We start from the raw sequence: 22,303 nt of genomic DNA, 5'->3' as shown, positions 1-22,303 counted from the left end.
AAAAAAGGAAGAGGGATAAAGGAAAAGAAGAGAGGGAAGAGATATTGAGAAGAGGGAGAAAGGGAGACAGGAGGAGAAGGAGGAGGAGGAAGAGGAGGAGAAACATTCTGAAAGGAAAATGGGATGAAGGAAAAGGAGAGAGGGAAGAGATATTGAGAAGAGGGAGAAAGGGAGATAGGAGAAGGAGGAGGAGGAGGAAGAAGAGAAAGTTGAAAATTAATACGAAACAGAATTAGGAAGGGAAACAAGAGTAAAAGGGAGAGGAAGAAAGAAAGAGGGATTAGGGATAATGAGAAGAGGGAGAAAAAGAGGAAGAGGAGAAGGAGGAGGAGGAAAAGAAACGTCATGAAATCTAACTAACGAAAAAGGGGAAGAGGAAGAGGGAAGAGAAATAATGAGAAGAGAGAAAAAGGGAGAAAAAGGAGAAGAGAAAGGAAGGAGGAACGAAGGAAAGGGAAAGGAAGAGAGGAAGAGGGAAGGAGAGAGAGAGAGAGAGGAACATGTACATTTATATAGTTTAAGCCTTATGTTAGGCCTAATAAAATATCTTAGGCCTAATAAAATATCTTACTCTATTTGTATTTCTGTTTATTTGAGAAGCCACAATCCACGCTGATGTTTTTTTTCTTCATTTGTGTTTTGAAAGGAAGACAAAGACGAAGACAAGACAAAAGAGTTACAATAAATGAGAAATAGAGAATAATAATAATAATAATAATAATAATAATAATAATAATAATAATAATAATAATAATAATGAGGAAGACAAGAACGAAGAAAGGAAGAAAAAGAAGAAAAAGAAAAGAAAAGAAAGGATAATATAAAGAAGAAGAAAATGAAGAGATGAAGAAGACATAAGAAGAAAAAAAAAGAAGAAAGCAAGTAACGTAGACTCAAGTAAAAAGATCAAGATAAAAACAACAACAGCAACAACAGAAGCAGATTAACCGTCTCTCTCTCTCTCTCTCTCTCTCTCTCTCTCTCTCTCTCTCTCAACAAATTTACCTTTTTCTCCCAGCTTTTTCCCCATTCCTCCTCCTCCTCCTCCTCCTTCTTCACCCAACCTCCTCCTCCTCTTCCTCCTCCACCTCCTCCTCTTCCTCCTCCTCCTCCTCCTTGTGAGTCAACCTGTTTATCATTACTGCTATCAGGGGTGGCTTTATCAAACTGATTATGTGGACAACTAACTTTCCTTGCTCCACTTCTGTTGTTGTGGTACTTTTTGTGGGGAGAAAGAAAGGAGGGGAGGGAAGGAAGGGTGGTGTGAGGGAAAGGAATGGAAGGGAAGGGAAGGGAAGGGAAGGAATGAGGAGAGGGAATTAAATGATGAATGGTCACATAAGGGAAAGGAAGGGAAGGGAAGAGAGGGGAAGGAAATGGAAGGGAAGGGAAGAGAAGGGAGGGGAATGGAATTGAGGGAAGGGAAGGGATGAGGCGAGGGAAGAGAAGGGAAGTGAATGGAAGAGATGGGTGGTGATGTAAGGGAAGGGAAGGGAAGGGAAGGAAAGGAAGGGAAGGGAAGGGAAGGCATGAGAGAGGGAAGACATGGGTGGTAATGTTTAAGGAAGGGAAGGGAAGGGATATGACGAAACAGGGAAGAAGGGAGAGAGGAAGGGAAGGGAAGATAAGGGATATGATGTAATGGAAGGAAAGGGAAAGGGATGAAGAGGAGGAGGAAGGGAAGGGAAAGGAAGGGGAGGGAAAGGGTAGAGGAAAGGAAAGAGGAAAGGAAAGGGAAAGGGAAGGGAAGGAAAGGGATATAATGTAATTGAAGGAAAGGGAAAGGGGTGAGTGTAGAGGGAAGAGGAAGGGAAGGGAAGGGAAAGGGAGGGAAAGAGAAGAGGAAAGGAAAAGAAATGGAAGTGGATGGAAGGGAAAGGGAAGAGAAGAAATGAGATGATGAGAGGGAAAAGAAGAGGAAAGAAGAAATGAAGGAAGAGGAGGAGAGGGGGAATAAGGAAAAGAAAGATGACGGAAGGAAGGAAGGAAGGGAAGGAGAAAAGAATGAAGGAATAAATGAAAATGGGAAAAAAGACAGTAAGGAGAGAGAGAGAGAGAGAGAGAGAGAGAGAGAGAGAGAGAGAGAGAGGAAAAGAAGAAATAAGAAGAGCAGAAGAAGGAGGAGGAGGAGGAGGTAACCAAGACCACAAGAGAGAGAGAGAGAGAGAGAGAGAGAGAGAGAGAGAGAGAGAGAGAGGAAAATAAGAAAATAAGAAGAGCAGAAGGAGGAGGAGGAGGAGGTAACCAGACCGCAAGAGAGAGAGAGAGAGAGAGAGAGAGAGATTATTCCATCCTTCGTCACCCCATCATCGACACCATCAGCTCAGTGTGGCTTTGGCTGTGAAAGGAGGAGGGTGTGCGCCGCCGCTCTCTCTCTCCCTCCCTTTCTCTCGCCCCTTATCACGTGTTTTCAAGTATTTATTTGTGACCTTTAAACTTCAAGCCGTACAAATTGGGCCCCCCTGTGTCACCCCCTGTGGCTGTCATGTGTGAAAAGTGCATCTGTGTGTACTACTAAAGTTTGGTGTACACATGTGACTGTTTTTTCTGTGTGTGTGTACGTGTGTGTGTGTGTGTGTAACGTTATGTGTACAGTGACTCATGTGTGTGTGTGTGTGTGTGTGTACGGTAGCTATGTGCCGTGTATACCTGATGGTCATGTGCGTAAGATCACGTGGTCCACACACACACACACTATACATTTTACGTACATACTTAAGTCATAAAAGGTCTTTGTGTGTGTGTGTGTGTGTGTGTGGGTGTGTGTGTGTGTGGCGACAGAATTAGGTGTGTGGACGTGTGTCAGTGTATAAATATTTCTCTCTCTCTCTCTCTCTCTCTCTCTCTCCTCTATCTATTTATTTAGTTCTCTCTCTCGACAACCTCTCTCTCTCTCTCTATGTTTCTTATTTATGTATTTATTTATTTATTTGTTGATTATTATACATTCTCTCTCTCTCCTTTTTTTATCATTTATTTCTCTATGTTTCTTATTTATGTATTTATTTATTTATTTGTTGATTATTATACATTCTCTCTCTCTCTCTCTCTCTCTCTCTCTCTCTCTCTCTCTTATGTATTTATTTATTTATTTGTTGATTATTATACATCTCTCTCTCTCTCTCTCTCTCTCTTCTTTTTTTATCATTTATTTCTCTATGTTTCTTATTTATGTATTTATTTATTTATTTGTTGATTATTATACATTCTCTCTCTCTCTCTCTCTCTCTCTCTCTCTCTCTCTCTCTCTCTCTCTCTCATATTGTTATCTTGCTTTAAACGTTCTATTACTTCTTTTTTTTATTGTTTCCTATAGTGCATTCTTCACTTAGAGGAGGAGGAAGAGGAAGAGGAGGAGGAGGAGGAGGAGGAGGAGGAGGATCTGTAACGAGTTGGAAGTGATAGGCAAAGAATGAGGAAGAAGATAGTGATGATGATGATGATGATGGATGGAGGAGGAGGAGGAGGAGGAGGAAGAAGAGGAAGAGGAGGAGGAGGAGGAGGAAATGGAGATGAAAGAAGAATGCAGACTACGAGGGAAAGGAGATGAAGGAGGATGCAGAAGATTAACTATGTGGAGGAGGAAGAAGAGGAAGAAGAAGAGGAGGAGGAGGAGGTTTTGTCTCTAGGGAGGACGTTGCTCTATGTTTGGGTTGGCTAACGTTCTTCCTCCTCCTCCTCCTCCTCCTCCTCCTCCTCCTCTTTGCATCAGCTGATTTTCTTTTTCTGGTCGCCAACGTGGTGTGTATGTGTGTGCGTATGTGTGTATGTGTGTGTGTGTGTGTGTGTGTGTGTGTGTGTGTGTGTTGCAATCCGTAGTCTAATGGAATGATAGTTTAAAGTGACTATTTACTTCATTTTCTTTATTTTCTTAACCTTACTAACTTTACATAGACAACACGCCTCCTATTGTGTGTGTGTGCGTGTGTGTGTCTCGCTTTCTGTATGCTTTTGTGTATGTATGTATGTATGTATGTATGTAGGCTTATGTGTGAAGGTATATTTTTCGTCTGTGTGTGTGTGTGTGTGTACGTGACAGATAAGCAATAGCCTAATTATATACATTATCTTTCTATCTTTCTTTTTTTCTTGATTTAGTTTCTTACGTGAATTTCTCTTCGTTTGTCAAGTAGAATAAATATAAAAGAAAAAAAATAACATGAATTGAGGAAGAAATAAGTTAGTGGTTCATATAAAAGTCAGTTCTGTTTCTCGTCTTCATGTTAAAAAAAGGAAAATAAAATAAAATAAAAAAATCATTAAGAGAAAGTTTAAATAATGCGAGTGGTCTAGATTTTATTAGTTTTACATTGCCAGTTTCGTTTCTCTTTACGAGGTTAAAAGATAAACTAGAAAACAAAATATAAACTAAAAGAAAGACGGAAAAAGAAAACGAGTAATCTAGACAATTAAAAAAGTGAAAATGCAATATTAAAAGTGAATAAGGAATAGGTATGTGAATTTTTTTGCTTGTATAGACAATTTTGTTTCTCTTGAGGTTGAAAGATAAACTAGAAAACAAAATATAAACTAAAAGAAAGACGGAAAAAGAAAACGAGTAATCTTGACAATTAAAAAAGTGAAAATCCAATACTAAAAGTGAATAAGGAATAGCTATGTGAATTTTTTGCTTGTATAGACAATTTTATTTCTCTTGAGGTTGAAAGATAAACTAGAAAACAAAATATAAACTAAAAGAAAGTGGGAAAAAGAAAACGAGTGATCTAGATAATAATGAATAAAAGTGAATAAGGAATAGCTATGTGAATTTTTTGCTTGTATAGACAATTTTGTTTCTCTTCTTGAGGTTAAAATATGGAGTAGAAAGCAAAATATAAACTAAATGAAAGTGGGAAAAAGAAAACGAGTGATCTAGATAATACTTAAAGAGTGAAAATCCAATATTAAAAGTGAATAAGGAATAGCTATGTGAATTTTTTGCTTGTGTAGCCAGTTTTGTTTCTCTTGAGGTTAAAATATGGAATAGAAAGCAAAATATAAGCTAAAAGAAAGTGGAAAGGAAGTGAGTGATTTAGATTGTGGTTTATATAATAGTCTTTTTTTTTTTGTCTTGGGGTAAAACGGGAAAATAAAAATAAATAAATAAAAAACCTAAAAGTGGAAAAAAGAAAAAAGCGAGTGATCTAGATTGTGATTTATATAATACGTAGTCAGTTTTTTTTTCGTCCAGGTAAAACGGTAAAAAAAAAAAATGAATGTGGAAAAAAGAAAATCGGGAGTGGAAACCCATAATTTTAAGAGTGAATAAGTAAATATAAAGGAAAATAACGTAGAGAATAAGAGTAAGTTTTAACAAGAAGAATGCAAAAGAGGTAAAACGTGTTAGCAAATACAAACGAACAGAATTTTAAGGAAGAAGGAAAAATGAATTGTATATGAAAAGAAAAACTTTGAATGAAATAACGTAGAGAATAAGAGTAAGTTTTAACAATAAGAATGCAAAAGAGGTAAAACGTGTTAGCAAATACAAAAGAACAGAATTTTAAGGAAGAAGGAAAAGTGAATTGTATATGAAAAAAAAAACTTTGAATGAAATAACGTAGAGAATAAGAGTAAATTTTAACTAGAAGAATGCAAAAGAGGTAAAACGTGTTAGCAAATACAAAAGAACAGAATTTTAAGGAAGAAGGAAAAGTGAATTGTATATGAAAAAAAAACCTTTGAATGAAATAATGTAGAGAATAAGAGTAAATTTTAACAAGAAGAATGCAAAAGAGGTAAAACGTGTTAGCAAATACAAAAGAACAGAATTTTAAGGAAGAAGGAAAAATGAATTGTATATGAAAATTAAAAGTTGTCCTTTATATATAATCTGTCTACTTTTTTTGCTTGTGTTTTGAAGTGAGTGAAAAAAATGTGAAAAGAAGACAAAGAGAAATATAGAAGAAAGGAAAACGATGTGCAGACACTAGAAAATATATATAATAGTAAAAAAATCATGTGAAGTGAATGAATAAACAGATTAACACAGAAAAAAGTGATAAATGAGAAAATTGATAATGAAAACGATATTGATGCAAGGACGGTGAAGGAGGAAGAATGAAAATGAGAAGATAAGGAAAGGAAAATAAGATGAAAAGGAACATGTTAGATAAGACAGAAAGGAAAAGAAAAGACAGCTGAGAGAAGTAGAAGAAAAGAGGTGTTAGAAATGCTGAAGAAAGGAGGAAAGGCGAACAGGAAATAATAGAGAATGGAAGAAAATAAGGAATAAAAACAGAGAAAAAGAAAAATCAAAATAGAAAAAGAGAAAAGAGAAAAATAAGAAAATAAACGAGTAACTTGAAAAGGAAAAATATAGAAAAATAAAAGAAAAGAAAAAGGAAAAGAGAAAACAAACAAACACAAGGGAAGGAAAATTAGAAAGCAGGAAAATAAGTGAAAAGAAGGAAAACAATAGAAGTGAAAATAAGGAATAAAACAAATACTAAAGGAAAGAAAAGCAGAAAACAACAACAAAAAAGAGAAAAAAAGGAAAATAAGAGAAGTGAAAACAGGAAAAAGCAACTGAAAATGAACACTCCACAATCCACCTCCATTCCACACACCCACATCCACATTCCACCCACCACCACCATCACCCACACCAACTAACTGGGTGGGAGAAGTGGGTGGGGTCATGCTTTCCCAAACCTTACCATGGGCGTGGGTGTGGGCGTGGGTGTGGGTGTGGGCGGTAATTGAGGTGGGGTTAACACTGGGTGACATCACAGACCTCACCCCCAACTCCTTACCCTCCCAACCCCCTCTTACACCCCAATTTGATCCTGTTGGGGGAGATAAAGGGGTGAGAAGGGGTGGAAAGGGGGATGCTGGGGGGCTATGTTCACGGGGGGCACCCAGGGTTAATCCCCCCCAGGTAGAAGTCATATGGGAGAGAAACACATCCCAGGTCACCGTTGTTTGCCACCCCAAGCTCCCCACATTGTTCCCCCTTCACCCCTCTCACCCTACTGAGCCCCCTACGCCACCCCCCACCACCCCAGCGCCCCCCGTGGCTACCGTAGGGGCCAGGGGGCGTGGGGTCATACTAAACCTCACGCAGTTGGTTCAGGAAGGGGAAGGGGTGCAGGTTGTAGTGGACGTTGAGGGGTGTGGGTGTGTCGGGGTACAAGCCGGGGTGCCAGGGTGGGTAGAAGGGGTGACATTTGCTATTAAAGGCTCTCTGGAACTCCCCGTGAGGTGGTGGGGGGGTGAGGGTGACAGCCTGACGAGTATGTGGATGAGGGTGAGTGAGGAAGTGAGTGTAAGGGGTAGAGACCAGTATGATGATGGGGGGGTATGTCACTTCCTACCCCCTACGTTAGAGACAGTGGATCTCTCCCATACGTGGATTGAAGAGCTTGTACTGAGAGAGGATTGCGCCCCGAAGTATATCCAACGTATACAAGCCTCACGATCCATGCTAACCAATGTCTCCCTCTGCACGCCCTCCCTTAAAACACTGTCCATCAACAACAATGAAGTGGAAGGAGATATGGACTGGGCTGGCTGCGAGGGGGGGCTAAATGGCGTCATGTATCTCCACGCGAATGACAACCGGCTCTCCAGTGCCTCTACATGCTCCTTGCCCTCACTTGTCACCCTAGAACTCGGAGGCAACTTGTTAACGTCGATTGATGTTGCCTCCTGCCCCCCTGTAAACCTTACTACACTGGATGCCTCAAGAAACTTCCTCACCTCGGCTCCTTTACCCATCCCTCCTTCCCTGGTCTACCTCGATCTGCGTTACAATAACATCTCAGTCCTGCCAGTTCTCTCTCGCACTCTGCAGGTAAGATATAGTATAGGGAGGTATTTGTAAGGTTTTGTTTATAATTAAGGTAAATGTAAGGTAAGGTAAGGGTTGTAAGGTGGTCTAACTTGATTTTGAATGACATATCAGCCCTGCCAGTTCTTCCTCGCACTCTGAAGGTAACTATGGGAAGGTATTTGTAAGGTTTGTAAGGTAAGGTAAGGTTAGTAAGGTGATCTAACTTGATTTGCAGTAATATCTCACCCCTGCCAGTTCTCCCTCGCACTCTGAAGGTTAGTATAGGTAAGGTAAGGTTAGTAAGGTGATCTAACTTGATTTGCAGTAATATCTCAGTCCTGCCAGTTCTCTCTCGCACTCTGCAGGTAAGATATAGTATAGGGAGGTATTTGTAAGGTTTTGTTTATAATTAAGGTAAATGTAAGGTAAGGTAAGGTTAGTAAGGTGGCCTAACTTGATCTACAATGATATCTTAGCTCTGCCAGTTCTCCCTCGCACTCTGAAGGTAACTATAGGAAGGTATTTGTAAGGTTTTGTTTATAATTAAGGTAAATGTAAGGTAAGGTAAGGTTAGTAAGGTGATCTAACTTGATTTGCAGTAATATCTCAGTCCTGCCAGTTCTCCCTCGCACTCTGAAGGTAAGATATAGTATAGGGAGGTATTTGTAAGGTTTTGTTTATAATTAAGGTAAATGTAAGGTAAGGTAAGGTTGGTAAGGTGGTCTAACTTGATCTACAATGATATCTTAGCCCTGCCAGTTCTCCCTCGCACTCTGAAGGTAAGATATAGTATAGGGAGGTATTTGTAAGGTTTTGTTTATAATTAAGGTAAATGTAAGGTAAGGTAAGGGTTGTAAGGTGGTCTAACTTGATTTTGAATGACATATCAGCCCTGCCAGTTCTTCCTCGCACTCTGAAGGTAACTATGGGAAGGTATTTGTAAGGTTTTGTTTATAATTAAGGTAAATGTAAGGTAAGGTAAGGTTAGTAAGGTGATCTAACTTGATTTGCAGTAATATCTCACCCCTGCCAGTTCTCCCTCGCACTCTGAAGGTTAGCATAGGAAGGTATTTGTAAGGTTTTGTTTATAATTAAGGTAAATGTAAGGTAAGGTAAGGTTAGTAAGGTGATCTAACTTGATTTGCAGTAATATCTCAGTCCTGCCAGTTCTCCCTCGCACTCTGAAGGTAAGATATAGTATAGGGAGGTATTTGTAAGGTTTTGTTTATAATTAAGGTAAATGTAAGGTAAGGTAAGGGTTGTAAGGTGGTCTAACTTGATCTTGAATGACATATCAGCCCTGCCAGTTCTCCCTCGCACTCTGAAGGTAAGCTTAGGAAGGTATTTGTAAGGTTTTGTTTATAATTAAGGTAAATGTTAGGTAAGGGAAGTAGAGTGGCCTAACTTGATCTACAATGACATCTTAGCTCTGCCAGTTCTCCCTCGCACTCTGAAGGTAAGTATAGGAAGGTATTTGTAAGGTCTTTTGTATAATTAAGGTAAATGTAAGGTAAGGTAAGGTTAGTAAGGTGGCCTAACTTGATCTACAATAATATCTCACCCCTGCCAGTTCTCCCACGCACCCTGAAGGTAAGTTAGGAAGGTATTTGTAAGGTTTTTAAGATCAAGGTTAAGTATAAGGTAGAGGTATGGATAGTAGGGTGAATTTTGAATAGTTAAAGTAAAGTTAAGGTAAGGATAATCTGGCGGCTTAACTTGATCTACAATGATATCTCAGCCCTGTCAGTCCTCCCTTGCACTCTTAGGTAAGGTAGTAAGGTATTTGCACGGTTTTGTTGATGAGTAAGGTGAATGTAAGGTAAGGTTGGGTAAGTAGAGTAAGGTTCAGAATTTTCGCATCTTTTCTGAGTGACGTCTAAAGAAACAATACCAAGATTTCCATTGTTTTATGTTTAGTTTAGTTTGCCTTCTTTTGGGTCCGTTTTCTTTGGTGGTTTCGTTTAGTCTGCCTTTGTTTTCCGTTTTCTTTCGTGTTTTAGTATAGTTTACCTTTGTTTTGTTCCTGTTTTCTTTGGGGTCGTAGTTTACGGTAGTTTGCCTTTGTTTGTTTTCCGTTTTCTTTGGTGGTTTAGTTTAGTCTACCTTTGTTTTCCCGTTTTCCTTGGTGATTAAGTTTAGTCTGCCTTTGTTTGGTTCCCGTTTTCTTTGGTGGTCTAGTTTGGTTTGTCTATCTTATTCCCGTTTTCTTTGGTGTTTTAGTTTAGTTTGTCTTTATCTTATTCCCGTTTTCTTTGGTGTTTTAGGTTAGTTTACTCTTGTTTTTCCGTTTTCTATGATGTTTTAGTTTAGTTTGTCTACTTTGTTCCCGTTTTCTTTGGTGGTATAGTTTAGTTTGCCTTAGTTTTCCGTTTTCTTTGGTGTTTTAGTTTAGTGTGCCTTTAGCTCCCGTTTTCCTTGGGGGTTTAGTTTAGTCTGCCTTTATTTTTTTCCCGTTTTCTTTGGTGGTTCAGTTTAGTTTACCTTTTTCCCGTTTTCTCTGGCGATTTAGTTTAGTTTACCTTTATTTTCCGTTTTCTATGGTGTTTCAGTCTAGTTTGTCTACTGTTTCCGTTTTCTTTGGTGGTTTAGTTAAGTTTGCCTTTGTTTTCCGTTTTCTTTTGGTGTGTTCATCTATATTCTTGTTCTTCCTCTCTTTATCACATTCGTATTTTGCTTTCGTTCTGGTTAAAATCTGTCATATTAAACATTTCTCTAACTAATATTTCTTGTTTTCCCTTTCGTATAAGCTGCTAGAGATATAGGAGGAGAGGTTAGTATTTTCTTATTCTTTACCTCAGTATACCCTTTAAAGTCTATTGGTGTGTTAGCATGTAGCCTATCAGTCTTTGTTAATGTTACACCTCCTTCCTTTTGTATATGTCGCTAGAGAAATAGGAGGAAAGGTTACTATTTACATCTTTAAGTCAGTATACGCTTTAAAATCTGTCATTGTGTTATCATGTATTGGTCTTTGTCAGTCACCCCTCCCTTCATTAGTATAACCTGCGAGAGAGATAGGAGAGATTAATATTTTCTTCATCTTTAAGTCAGTATACGCTTTAAAATCTGTCATTGTGTTATCATGTATTAGTCTTTGTATATGCCGCTAGAGAAATAGGAGGAGAGGTTAGTATTCACATCTTTAAGTTAGTATACGCTTTAAAATCTGTCATTGTGTTATCATGTATTAGTCTTTATTAATGTCACCCCTCCCTTTCATGTAAGCTGCCTGAGAAATAGGAGGAGAGATTAGTATTTCCTTCATTTTTAAGTTAGTATACCCTTTAAAGTCTTATTGTGTTATCATGTATTAGTCTTTATCAATATCACCCCTCCTTTCTTTCGTGTGTGTTGTTAAATAATAGGATTGAAAGTTCGGTTTTGTTTTAGTTGGTGATATTGTTTTTGTTATTGTTATTGTATTTGAATTTGATACTTCTTTCGTCTTTTCTTTCTTTCTTTCTTTTTTGCTTGCTTACTTGCTTTTCTCGTTTTTTTTCTTTTCTTTCTTTCCAATCTTTCTGTTTTTCTTTATTTGTTCATTACTTTCCTTCTTTCATTTTTTCTTATTTTTTTTACTTTTCTTTCGCTCTTTCTTGCTTGCTTTCTTCCTTTTCTCCTTTTTTTTATTTCTTTCCAATCTTTCTCTGTTTTTCCGTCTTTCTTCAATTCTTTCCTTTTATTTATTTCTTACTTTCTACTTCTCTTTCCTTCTTTCTTGCTTGCTTATTTGCTTTTATCTACTTGTTTTCTTTTCTCTCTTTCCAATCTTTCTCTGTTTTCCCTTCTCCGTTCATTTCCTTCCTTTATTTATTTCTTATATTTTACTTTTCTTTCCCTTCCTTCATCCTTCTCCTCCGTTCTCCCTCAACATCACTTCATCTACTTACGTATTCCAGGAGGCTGACTTCTCCTACAACATCTTGCGTGAGGTGGGCGAAGACAAGTTCCTGAGGGCTCGCAAACTCCACCACCTCAACCTCGCCCACAACCACATCAGGGAAATAAAAGGTAGGTGAGTGGGTAAGAAGGGAGGGGTGGGGGAAGGTGAGGGAGGGTGTGAGAGAGAGAGGAAGGGTGTGAGAGAAAGAGGGTGTGTGTGAGGAAGGGTGTGAGAGAGAGGAAGGTTGTGTGTGTGTGTGAGAGAGAGAGAGAGAGAGCAGTTTGATTTGGTATCCCATTTTTCTTTTTCTTCATCATCATAATCATCATCATCACCTTCTTTTTCTTCATTTTCTTCTACTACTTCTTCGTATTATTACTACTACTACTACTACTACTACTACTATTCCCTATCTATCCCCTCTTTATCTCTTCTTCCCTTTCTTATCATCCTTCTTCCCTCATCTATTACCTGTTTTCCTTTCCACTTCTTTCCATTCCTCCCTTCATCCCTCTTCTTTTCCTATTATCTTTCCTTCCTTATCATTTCCCTTTCATTCCCTTCTTCTTTTCTTTCTCCCTCCATTGCTCACCTTTCCTTTTAATATATAGTTTTCCTCCCTCTCCTTCCCTCTCCCTCCCTCTCTCCCTTCCTTTCTTTCCTTCTTTGTACTTTTTTTTTTTCGTTCTCTTGTACTTTTCCTTTTTATACATATTTTTCCTCCCTCTCCTTCCCTCTACCTCCCTCCTTTCTTTCCTTTTTCATACTTTTCTTTCCATTCTCTTATACTTTTCCTTTCTAATATATACTTTTCCTCCCTCTCCTTCCCTCTACCTCCCTCTCTTTCTTTCCTTCTTCATACTTTTCTTTCCCTCCTTATTTAACCAAACAATCACCACCACCATCATCATCGTCATCATCAGGGTAAACAAAAACGAACCCTTACAGAGCGCGACTTTTACGGGCTCAAGACACTCCACCGCCTCGACCTCGCCCACAACAGCCTCCACACCGTCGCCGCCTCCTCCTTCATTCCCCTCCACCAGCTCCGCCACCTCCACCTCCAGCACAACCACCTCACCCACCTCGACGCCCGCGACCTCCACGCCCTCTCCACGCACGCCCACGCCACACTGCACCACAATCCATGGGCGTGCCAGTGTCAGATGCTTGCGGCCCTTACCCAATTGCAAGCATGTCCTGACTGCAAGCATAAGGTGAGATAGATAGATAGATAGATAGATAGATAGATAGGAGGATAGGGAAGAAAGAAAGGGAGGTAGGAAGAGAAAGAATGAAAAGTAAAGAGAGTAGTAGAGAATTGATTAAAAGAGAAAAGAAGAGGGAGATAAAAGGAGAGATAAAAACGGGTTGAATAAAGAAGGAATAGAGAGAGGGGAAGAAGAAGGGAGGTAGATGAAGAGGGAATGAAAAGGAAGGAGGAAAGGAATATAAAATGATGATGACGGTAGGGAATGAAAGAGAAAAGAGAGAAAGGAAGAGGAGAAAGAAAGCAAGAGAGAGAGAGAGAGAGAGAGAGAGAGAGAGAGAGAGAGAGAGAGAGAGAGAGAGAGAGAGAGAATCTTAGTATAGCTTGATCTCATTATTTTACTTTTCTTTTAATTTTTTGTTAACTATTTTTATTTTATTTATTTTACTTATTTTTCGTTATTCTTTCACCTCTTCCTCTCTTCCTTCTCTTCCTCCTCCTCTTCCTCCCTTTCTTCTCTTCCTCCTCCTCTTCCTTCCTTTCTTCTCTTCCTCCTCCTCTTCCTCCCTTTACGACTTCCTTCCCCCTTCCCCCTCCAACTTCTCCTCCTCCACCACTTCCTTACCCCCCCTTTCATCCCCCTCCTCCTCCTCCTCCTCTCACCACTTCCTCCCTCTCCTCCTCCTCCTCCTCCTATCTACCTCCCCATTCTCCTCTTCCTTACCTCTTCCTCTCCTCTTCCTTACTCCCTTTTCCTTCTCCTCCTCGTACATCACTTCCTTTTCTCCTCCTTCTTTTCCTTATCCTTACTCCCTTATTTTTATCTTCCTCCTTCTCTTTCCCTTTCTCTTCCTTACTCTCTTCTCCTCCTTCACCTCCCCTTCCTCTTTCTTACCCCTCCTCATCCCCACTTTCTTCTTCCTCCTCCTCCACTTCCTTCTTTTCCTCGGCCTTACCCGCTTCTCCTCCTCCACCTGTCCTAACCACTTCCTTCCCCTTTCCTCCTCCTCCTCCTCCTCCTTCTCCTCCTCCACGCAGCGCATACCTCTGAACTGCACTGAACGCGACCATCAACAAGAAGTCTCCTCCCTTCTCCGCACCTGCTTACACGCTATCCAGGCGACCCAGGGGCTTCAAGACGAGTCAGACGAGGACCTATCAGAAGAACAGGACGTGGGGGGCGAAGCGCAGACGGGGGGCGCTGTCCTGATCGTCCCCTCCCTGGTCATCCTCATCGTCATCGGCGTGGGGTTAGCCTGTGGATACCGCTTGTATAAGAAACATAGGAGAGTTATCCGTTCAACTTTCTCGCCCGTTTTCTGTGGTTGCTGCAGCGGTGGTGGTGGTGGCGCTAATAATAATAACGTTAATCATCATCATCATCATCAGGAGGCCTCACAGTTACGATCGGGGGAGTTGCAGGATTCCGACACTGAAACGGAGATGTGAATTTTGGGTTCTGGGTAGTGTGTGTGTGTGTGTGTGTGTGTGTGTGTTAAGTCCAAGTTATGTGTTTTTTTTCTTTTTCTTTCTCATCTCTCGTTTTTATCTCCTTTTTTTCTTTGTTTTCCTTTTTTTGTTTTCATCTTTTCTTTTGCTTTTCTTTCCCGTTTTCCTCCTTTCCTTTCCTTTTCCTTTGTTTTCACTTCTCTTACTCTTCCAAGTTATGTGTTTTTCCCTTTTTCTTTCTCATCTCGTTTTTATCTCCTTTTTTTTTCTTTGTTTTCCTTTCCCTTCCTTTCTTTTCCTTGTTTTGTTTTCATCTTTTCTTTTGCTTTTCTTTCCCTTTTTCCTTCTTTCCTTTTCCTTTATTTTCTCTTCTCTTGCCTCCTTCTCTTTTCTTTATTTTATCTTCCCTTTATTTTCCATCCTTTCCTTTCCTTTCCTTTCCTTTCCCTTCCCTCTCCTTTCCCTTTCCTTTCCTTTCCCTTCCCTTCGTTTTTCTTATATTTCCCTTCCCTTCCCTTCCCCATCTTTTCCTTCATATCTTTCCCATTATTTTCCTCTCCATTAACTTCTCTTCCCTTCCCCTTCCCTTCTCCACCCTTCCCTCCTTTCCCATTCCCTTCCCTTCCCTCCCCTCCCCTTCCCTTCCCTTCCCCTCCCTTCCCCTTCCCTTCCTTTCCATTCCTTTCCCTTCCATTTCCTCCCCTTCCCTTCCTTTCCCTTCCCTTCCCCTTCCTTTTCATTCCCTTCCCTTCCATTCCCTCCCCCTCCCTTCCCTTCCCCTCCTTTCCCCTTTCAATATCAAAGTCACCCCCCACCCCCTTCTCCCCCTTGAAACAAATAAAACACTGCAAGTCCGCCTGTAAGAAAGCCAATACGATGCTTGGGTTCATATCGAGGAACTTCGAATACAAGACGCCGGGAGTTATTTTATCCTTGTACAATTCGCTGGTAAGGCCCCACCTGGAATACGCCGTGCAATTCTGGTCTCCTAATTACAGGAAAGACATTGAATTACTTGAGAGAGTACAGCGCCGCGCCACGAAGATGATACCATCACTGAGGACGAAGCCCTATGAAGAGCGACTCGAGCGACTCAACCTCTTCACGTTGGAAAAGAGACGCCTGCGGGGAGACATGATACAAGTCTTTAAGTACCTGAACAAGCTCAGCAACGTTGATCACTCCAAACTCTTCACGCTACAAACCAACCTGAGAACAAGAAACAACGGAAAAACAATTCAAGCAAGGCGATGCAATACCGACATCGGCAGGAGTTATTTCTCGAATAGAGTTGTTCGCCACTGGAACAGCCTTCCTGCAGAAGTGGTTAGCGCAGAGACCATCAACTCCTTCAAGAAACGCATTGATCGCCACTTTGCTGCATCGGGAGTGAACTGAACGTACCCAAGAGTAGATACACAAGTGCTTTAATCCTTCCCTGCAAGCCATTCCTATGGCAAACTGATTGATTGAATCACTGAACGCAGGCAGCCTAGTAATGAGCCAACAGGCTTTCTGCTGCCTGCCAGTCCATGTTTCCATGTTTCCATGTTTCCCCTCCCCCCTTCTCTCTGACTGACTGATTGACTTACTGACTTTCCCATCCAGTCAACCGTACTTCCTGTCACGAGAGAGAGAGAGAGAGAGAGAGAGAGAGAGAGAGAGAGAGAGTCTTTGTTACGTGTTAAATTTTTGTTTGCGTGTGTGTACATGTAATAATAATAAATAATAATAATAATAATAAACGGTTTATTTCATGAAGTACCAGGCAGCCCTAGAGCTGAAAATATACATCAATGGAAGATGAAATGAAATGAATGAGACAAATGAACAAAGTAGTATGATCGAAAATAAAAAGGAAAATAGAAATAACAATAATAGCAATAATCATAGTAAAGATAATAATAATAATAATCATAATAATCACGATAATAATAATGATAATAATAATAGTAATCATAATAATAATAATAATAATAATCATAATAACAACAACAATAAGTCCTAATGCAAAATATTTACAAAACATACAAATTGTGCTGCTCTTAATGTGCATTGTTGATATATTTGACCATCACGGGCACTGCGCTGTTCTTATAGCGGTCAGTCCGTGCCCGTATCGGGGCAATAATGTTGTGGTGTCGCACTGAGTGCTGAGGGCGGTTCACTGCGGGTGGGAGGATGTGTCTGTGTCTGGGCTGGTTGAGAAGCTTGGTTGCGAACCGGTGTAGTAGGGTCTCGTGACGGTGTTGTAGGCTGGTGAGATGGAGGGAGTCGAGGGCGTCCTGATAGCTGGTGTAGTGAGGGCCCAGGATGATTTTGCAGGCTCGCTTCTGGACGCGTTCAAGTTGGCGGCGTTGCGTGATGTTGATGGAGGAAGACCACGCTGGGGACGCGTATGTCAGTTTGGGGAGGATGAACGAGGAGTACACGCTCGCCAGCGCACTCAGGGGCCCACAGCTTTTTGAGACTCCTCAGAATGTACATTTTTTAGGTGGCAGATCTGGTGAGCTGGGAGACGTGCTCCTTCCATGTGAGTTTGTTGTCCAGGGTGACTCCAAGTAGTTTTGCTGATGTAACTACCCGGAGGGGAGTGTCGTTGATGGACACCACAGGGGGGGCAACAGGGGCAGAGGAGGTGTTGATGTGTAGGAGTGTAGTTTTGGTGTCGTTGATGGTGACCATGTTTTGTGTTGTCCATGTGTGTAGGTTGTGTAGTGTTTCCTGGAGGTGGGAATAATCTGGGTTGCTGTTGTCAACTGTTACTCCCACTGTGGTGTCGTCCACGTACTTCCAGCGGTGGGGTGTGTGGGTCAGGGCGTCATTAATTAGGATAAGGAAGCACAAAGGGCCCATTTTGGACCCCTGAGGTACCCCGCAAGTAAGGTGTAGAGGAGGGGAGGCCACTCCCTGAAATCTCACCACCTGTTTACGCTGGTGCAGGAAATCAGCCAGCCAGGAGACCAGGTTAGGGTGTGTGTGTGTGTGTGTGTGTGTGTGTGTACATATAAAGACGTATACAGACAGGGTATAATGTTGCCTTTCTTTTATTTCATCATATCATTATTATTAGGTTTTATTTTGTCCTTTTCAAATTTTAAATTAGAACTGGCAACCCTCACTTCCCTTCCCCCCCTCCCCCCCCTCCCTCCCCCCCTCTCCGTTCCTCCTTCCCTTCCTCCCTTCTTTTACGAACAAGAGTAAGTGAAGAAAAGGAAAGAAAGGAAAAAAAAGGAAGAGAAAAGAGAAGTGAAGAAAAGGAAAGAAAGGAAGAGAAAAGAGAAGAGAAGGAAGGACAAATATGGAGAGGTTGAGGGTAAGAAAAAGAATAAGGGAAAGAAAAAAAAAGAAGAAAAAAATGGGAAGGTTGATGGTAAGAAAAGAAAAGAAAGGGAAAGGAAAAAGAAGAAAAGAATAAGACAGAAATGAAAAGGTTAATTGAAGGTAAGAGAAGAAAAGAAGGAAATGGGAAGAAAGGAAAAGAAGAAAAGAGAAGAAAGAGGGAGGGACAAAAATGGAGATGTTAAAGATAAGAAAGAAGAAGAAATTAAAAGAAAGGAAAAAGAAGAGAAGGAGGGAAGGACAAAAGAATGGAGAGGCGGAAGATAAAAAAAAAAAAAAATCCATCCTTTTTCAACATGGTAACTTTTTTTGTGAAGTGAAAAAATAAAAACAATAAAAGACAATGGCCTCTTTTCTTAATAAATTTGTCTTGTTTTATTTGTTCTTTCCTGTGCATAGTGACAACAAAATCAGACTACGTGTTTTCAAAAGATGACAGGAACAACGTACAGGTTTGAAATGTGTTAAATTACCATACATGTATATACAAATAAATACTAATTCCTTTTGTGTTTTCTGTTTAATCACAATCTCTCTCTCTCTCTCTCTCTCTCTCTCTCTCTCTCTCTCTCTCTCTCTCTCTCTCTCATTGTTTACATTTGGGTGCGTTCTAGCGTGTCCAACCCACATTATAAATTCATCGTGACAGAAAATAAAATAATAGTTTCATACGTTCTTAAAGTTGTTAATATACATACAAATAAATACTAATGCCTTTTGTTTGTTCTTGCTTAATTAAAAAGTATACCTATTAACTTCGTATCTTCGTCTTATTAGAGGTAAAGTTTATAATCAATTCTCTCATCTCCTTTTTATCCCTCATCTCTCCCTTTCCTTTCACATCTCTTCCTTGTTTCCCTTCCTTTCCGTTTCCTTTCCTCTCCCATCTCTGCTTCCTTTCCCATCCTTTCCTCTGCTATCTTTTCTTCCTTTCCCATCTCTTCCTTCTTTCCCTTCCCTTCCCTTTCTTTTCCTCTCCATCTTTTCTTCTTTTCCCTTCCTTTCCTCTACCATCTTCTCTTCCTATTCCTTTCCTTTCCTTTCCCATCTCCTCTTCCTTTCCCTTCCTTTCCTCTCATCTTTTCTTCCTTTCCTTTCCCTTTCCTTTCATTTCCTCTTACATCTCTTCTTCCTTTCCTCTCCCATCTCCTCTTTCTTTCCCTTCCAATTCCCATCTTTCCCTATATTTTCCCCTCCACTGTTTAGTAGCACCGTTAAAAAGACACACACTAAAATGGGTACAAGAAGGTAAGACAAGGTGACTCGAAACAGGGTACGTTCTTCAGTGCTTCGCCAACCGCCAGGGAAGAAGGAGGTGGGATTTCTGCCTCTGTGCTTTCCATCTATTATCTCTCCATTAACACCTTCTACAGAGACGTGGTGAGTGTTAAATTATGCCATATAGTCCAATTAACACATATATGACCTTTTTGTAATTTTGAATCTCGTGAAAAGTGGGATATTAGGGGATTTGGGTGTTAACAAGCGAACTACCAACACCATATTTTGTATTTAAATGGTGGTGGTGGTGGTGATGATGGTGGTGGTGGTGGTGGTGATGATGGTGGTGGTGGTGGTGATGATGGTGGTGATGATAATGTGATGGTGTATGGGAGGAGGGGGAGGGTCGTGAGAGAGAGAGAGAGAGGAAGGAAGAAAGATGGAGAGAGAGAGAGAGGAAGGAAGAAAGATGGAGAGAGAGAGAGAGAGAGAGAGAGAGAGAGAGAGAGAGAGAGAGAGAGAGAGAGAGAGAGAAAGAGAGAGAGAGAGAGAGAGAGAGAGAGAATCTTTAGCCAAATTGCTTGTTCTTCCTTAAACTAACAATAAAAAAAAAAGTTGGAGAACGAATAGTTGTGTGTGTGTGTGTGTGTGTGTGAGAGAGAGAGAGAGAGAGAGAGAGAGAGAGAGAGAGAGAGAGAATGGGCAATAGACGTCTTTTTTTCATTTATTGCCATTTCTTAATTTTATTTTTTATTTTTTTTCTCTATTCTTTCTTTTACTTCTATTAATATTTTGTTTCTTTTCTTTTTCTATTTATTTTCTTCCATTCGTATTTAGATTTACTTTTCTTCTTCTTATTATTATTTTGTCTTATTCTCTCGTTTATCATTGTTTTTGGGGTACACTCATCAGATATTTCGTTTTCACAATCAATTTTATTTTATTTTTTTTCGTCTTTGATCGTTACCAATTCCGAACATTTTTATTTATTTTTGTCTTAACATTATAATTGTCGTTGTTTTTATTGTTTCCCTTGGTGGTGGTGGTGGGGGGGGTGATGGTAGTGGTGGTGGTGGGGGGGGGGGTGATGGTAGTGGTGGTGATGGTGGGGGGGTGATGGTGGTGGTGGTGGGGGGTGATGGTTGTGGTGGTGGGGGGGGTGATGGTAGTGGTGGTGGTGATGGTGGTGGTTATTGTTCATATTATTGTTATTGGTGGTGGTGGTGGTGGGGGGGGGGTGATGGTAGTGGTGGTGGTGGGGGGGGTGATGGTTTTGTTGGTGATGGTGGTGGTTATTGTTCATATTATTGTTATTGGTGGTGGTGGTGGGTGGTGACGATGTGGTGGTGGTGGTGGTGGTAGTGTTGATGTTGTTGTTCTTATTGTTCGTGGTGGTGGTGGTAGGCTACTGGTGGTGATGGTAGTGGTGTTGATGGTGTTATTGTTTGTGTTATTGCTATTGGTTGTGGTGGTGGTGACGTGGTGGTGGTGGTGGTGGTGGTGATGATAGTAGTGTTGATGTTGTTGTTCATATTGTTCGTGGTGGTGGTGATGGTAGTGTCGTTGATGGTGTTATTGTTCATATTATTTGTTATTGTTGTTGTTGTTGGTGGTGGTGGTGAAGATATGGTGGTGGTGGTAGTGTTGGTGTTATTGTTATTGTTGTTCGTGGTGGTGGTTAAATGGGGGGGGTCACATCACAGGCGAGGTCAGGTCAGGTCAGGTCAGATAAGGTCACATCACGCATACACACGAGATCAATCACAACTTCTTTATAACAACATAAGGAAGACACACATATTGACCTCCACTTCCTGCTAACAAGTTCACATAAGGCAAGGTCACTCCAGCAGTTAACATCACGAGGTCACACATCACATGAGGTCATACATACTGAAGGTGACGGAGTACATGTTTCTGACTTGAGCTGACGAATAACAAGGTCAGGTCACGTTCAATGTCACGGGTATAGGGTAAGGCACGCCCATTTGTGACCTTCGTACCAAATAACAAGATAAATAGATCACATTAGCATACTGTATATCACTTCAAGGTAACTGAATCACCAAAATCCTTCTTCGGACAAAGTTACATTAGGTCAGTAGAGGTCACTGGATCTCCGAATGAAGACACGATGCTGACCTAACCTTCGAACAGGTCACAAACGCGTTAGTTCACTTCAAGGTCACGTTAGGTCACTGGATCGCCAAAGGAAGACACATGTGTGACCTCAACATCAGCAGGTAACATTTTAAGGCCACACTAGGTCATTTCAAGGTCACGTTAGGTCATATTAGGTCACTCGCTGAAGGAACACACATTTTCGACCTAGACTTTCGCCAGGTCACTATTCAAGGTCACACTAGGTCACTTTAAGGTCACATTTGATCATTAAACACCCGGACCTTATGTACCAAAAAAGCTTAGGTCATAAAAGGTCACTGGATCGTTGAAGGAACACATATTTCTGACCCAAACTTTCGCCAGGTCACTATTCAAGGCCACACTAGGTCACTTCAAGGTCACATTTGATCATTACATAGCCGAACCTTATGTGCCAAAAAAGCTCAGGTCACGTTAGGTCACATAAGGTCACTGGATGGCCGAAGGAAGGCACATTTCTGACAAACATTAGCAGGTTACATTTCAAAGCCACACTAGGTCACTTCAAGGTCACATAAGGTCACTAAATAGCCTGACCTTAATTACCACCAAAGTTTAGGTCACATAAGGTCACTGGATGGCCGAAGGAAGGCACATTTCTGACAAACATTAGCAGGTTACATTTCAAAGCCACACTAGGTCACTTCAAGGTCACATAAGGTCACTAAATAGCCTGACCTTAATTACCACCAAAGTTTAGGTCACATAAGGTCACTGGATGGCCGAAGGAAGGCACATTTCTGACAAACATTAGCAGGTCACATTTCAAAGCCACTAGGTCACTTCAAGGTCACATAAGGTCACTATATAGCCTGACCTTAAGTACCAGAAAAGCTTAGGTCACATAAGGTCACTGGATGGCCAAAGGAAGACACATTTCTGACAAACATTAGCAGGTCACATTTCAAAGCCACTAGGTCACTTCAAGGTCACATAAGGTCACTATATAGCCTGACCTTAAGTACCAGAAAAGCTTAGGTCACATAAGGTCACTGGATGGCTGAAGGGAGACACATTTCTGACCTCAACTTTCTGATAGAGGCTTCGTCCATATTGGCTATCGCTTCTTGGTAAGGCGGGGGATCGAGGAGGTTGGAGAGGGATTGAGTGTGTCTCGTGCTAGCCCAACTTGTGCATTCCAACCCTCCCTCTGATCCTCTTCTCCCCGATGCTTCGACGACCGCGAGAAGACTGCCCAAGGAGGAGGAGGAGTCGGAGTTAGGGAAGGAGGATATTGTAGGTGCCAGTAATGCTCCTCCGC

At 40.9% G+C, this 22,303-nt stretch overlaps 1 protein-coding gene and 3 long non-coding RNA genes across 4 annotated transcripts; 2 read left to right on the top strand and 2 right to left on the bottom strand.

Moving 5' to 3' along the window:
- Window positions 1-2,330: 2,330 nt before the first annotated feature.
- LOC126986230 (uncharacterized) lies at window positions 2,331-5,603 on the top strand. Its single transcript, XR_007739430.1, has 3 exons — window positions 2,331-2,414; window positions 5,192-5,333; window positions 5,469-5,603. It is a non-coding gene; the product is annotated as an uncharacterized LOC126986230 (long non-coding RNA).
- A 2,338-nt stretch (window positions 5,604-7,941) lies between these two features.
- On the top strand, window positions 7,942-14,924 carry LOC126986014 (leucine-rich repeat-containing protein 26-like). The gene is made up of 5 exons (XM_050841699.1): window positions 7,942-7,949; window positions 8,100-8,139; window positions 11,674-11,785; window positions 12,606-12,874; window positions 13,906-14,924. Exons 1-5 carry the CDS (start codon window positions 7,942-7,944, stop codon window positions 14,314-14,316), a joined length of 840 nt encoding a protein of 279 aa, XP_050697656.1. The 3' UTR covers window positions 14,317-14,924.
- Window positions 14,925-17,485: 2,561 nt separating this feature from the next.
- On the bottom strand, window positions 17,486-19,958 carry LOC126986229 (uncharacterized). Its single transcript, XR_007739428.1, has 2 exons — window positions 18,780-19,958; window positions 17,486-18,709 (listed from the first exon to the last, which is right to left on the bottom strand). It is a non-coding gene; the product is annotated as an uncharacterized LOC126986229 (long non-coding RNA).
- Window positions 19,959-20,635: 677 nt separating this feature from the next.
- Window positions 20,636-22,035, bottom strand: LOC126986228 (uncharacterized). Its single transcript, XR_007739427.1, has 2 exons — window positions 21,860-22,035; window positions 20,636-21,720 (listed from the first exon to the last, which is right to left on the bottom strand). It is a non-coding gene; the product is annotated as an uncharacterized LOC126986228 (long non-coding RNA).
- Between the last annotated feature and the right edge of the window lie 268 nt (window positions 22,036-22,303).

The sequence above is a fragment of the Eriocheir sinensis genome, chromosome 61, assembly GCF_024679095.1.
Source record: "Eriocheir sinensis breed Jianghai 21 chromosome 61, ASM2467909v1, whole genome shotgun sequence".
NCBI lineage: Eukaryota > Metazoa > Arthropoda > Malacostraca > Decapoda > Varunidae > Eriocheir > Eriocheir sinensis.
Note: the sequence above shows the minus strand (reverse complement) of the source record. Positions and strands in the feature narration are given on the sequence as shown.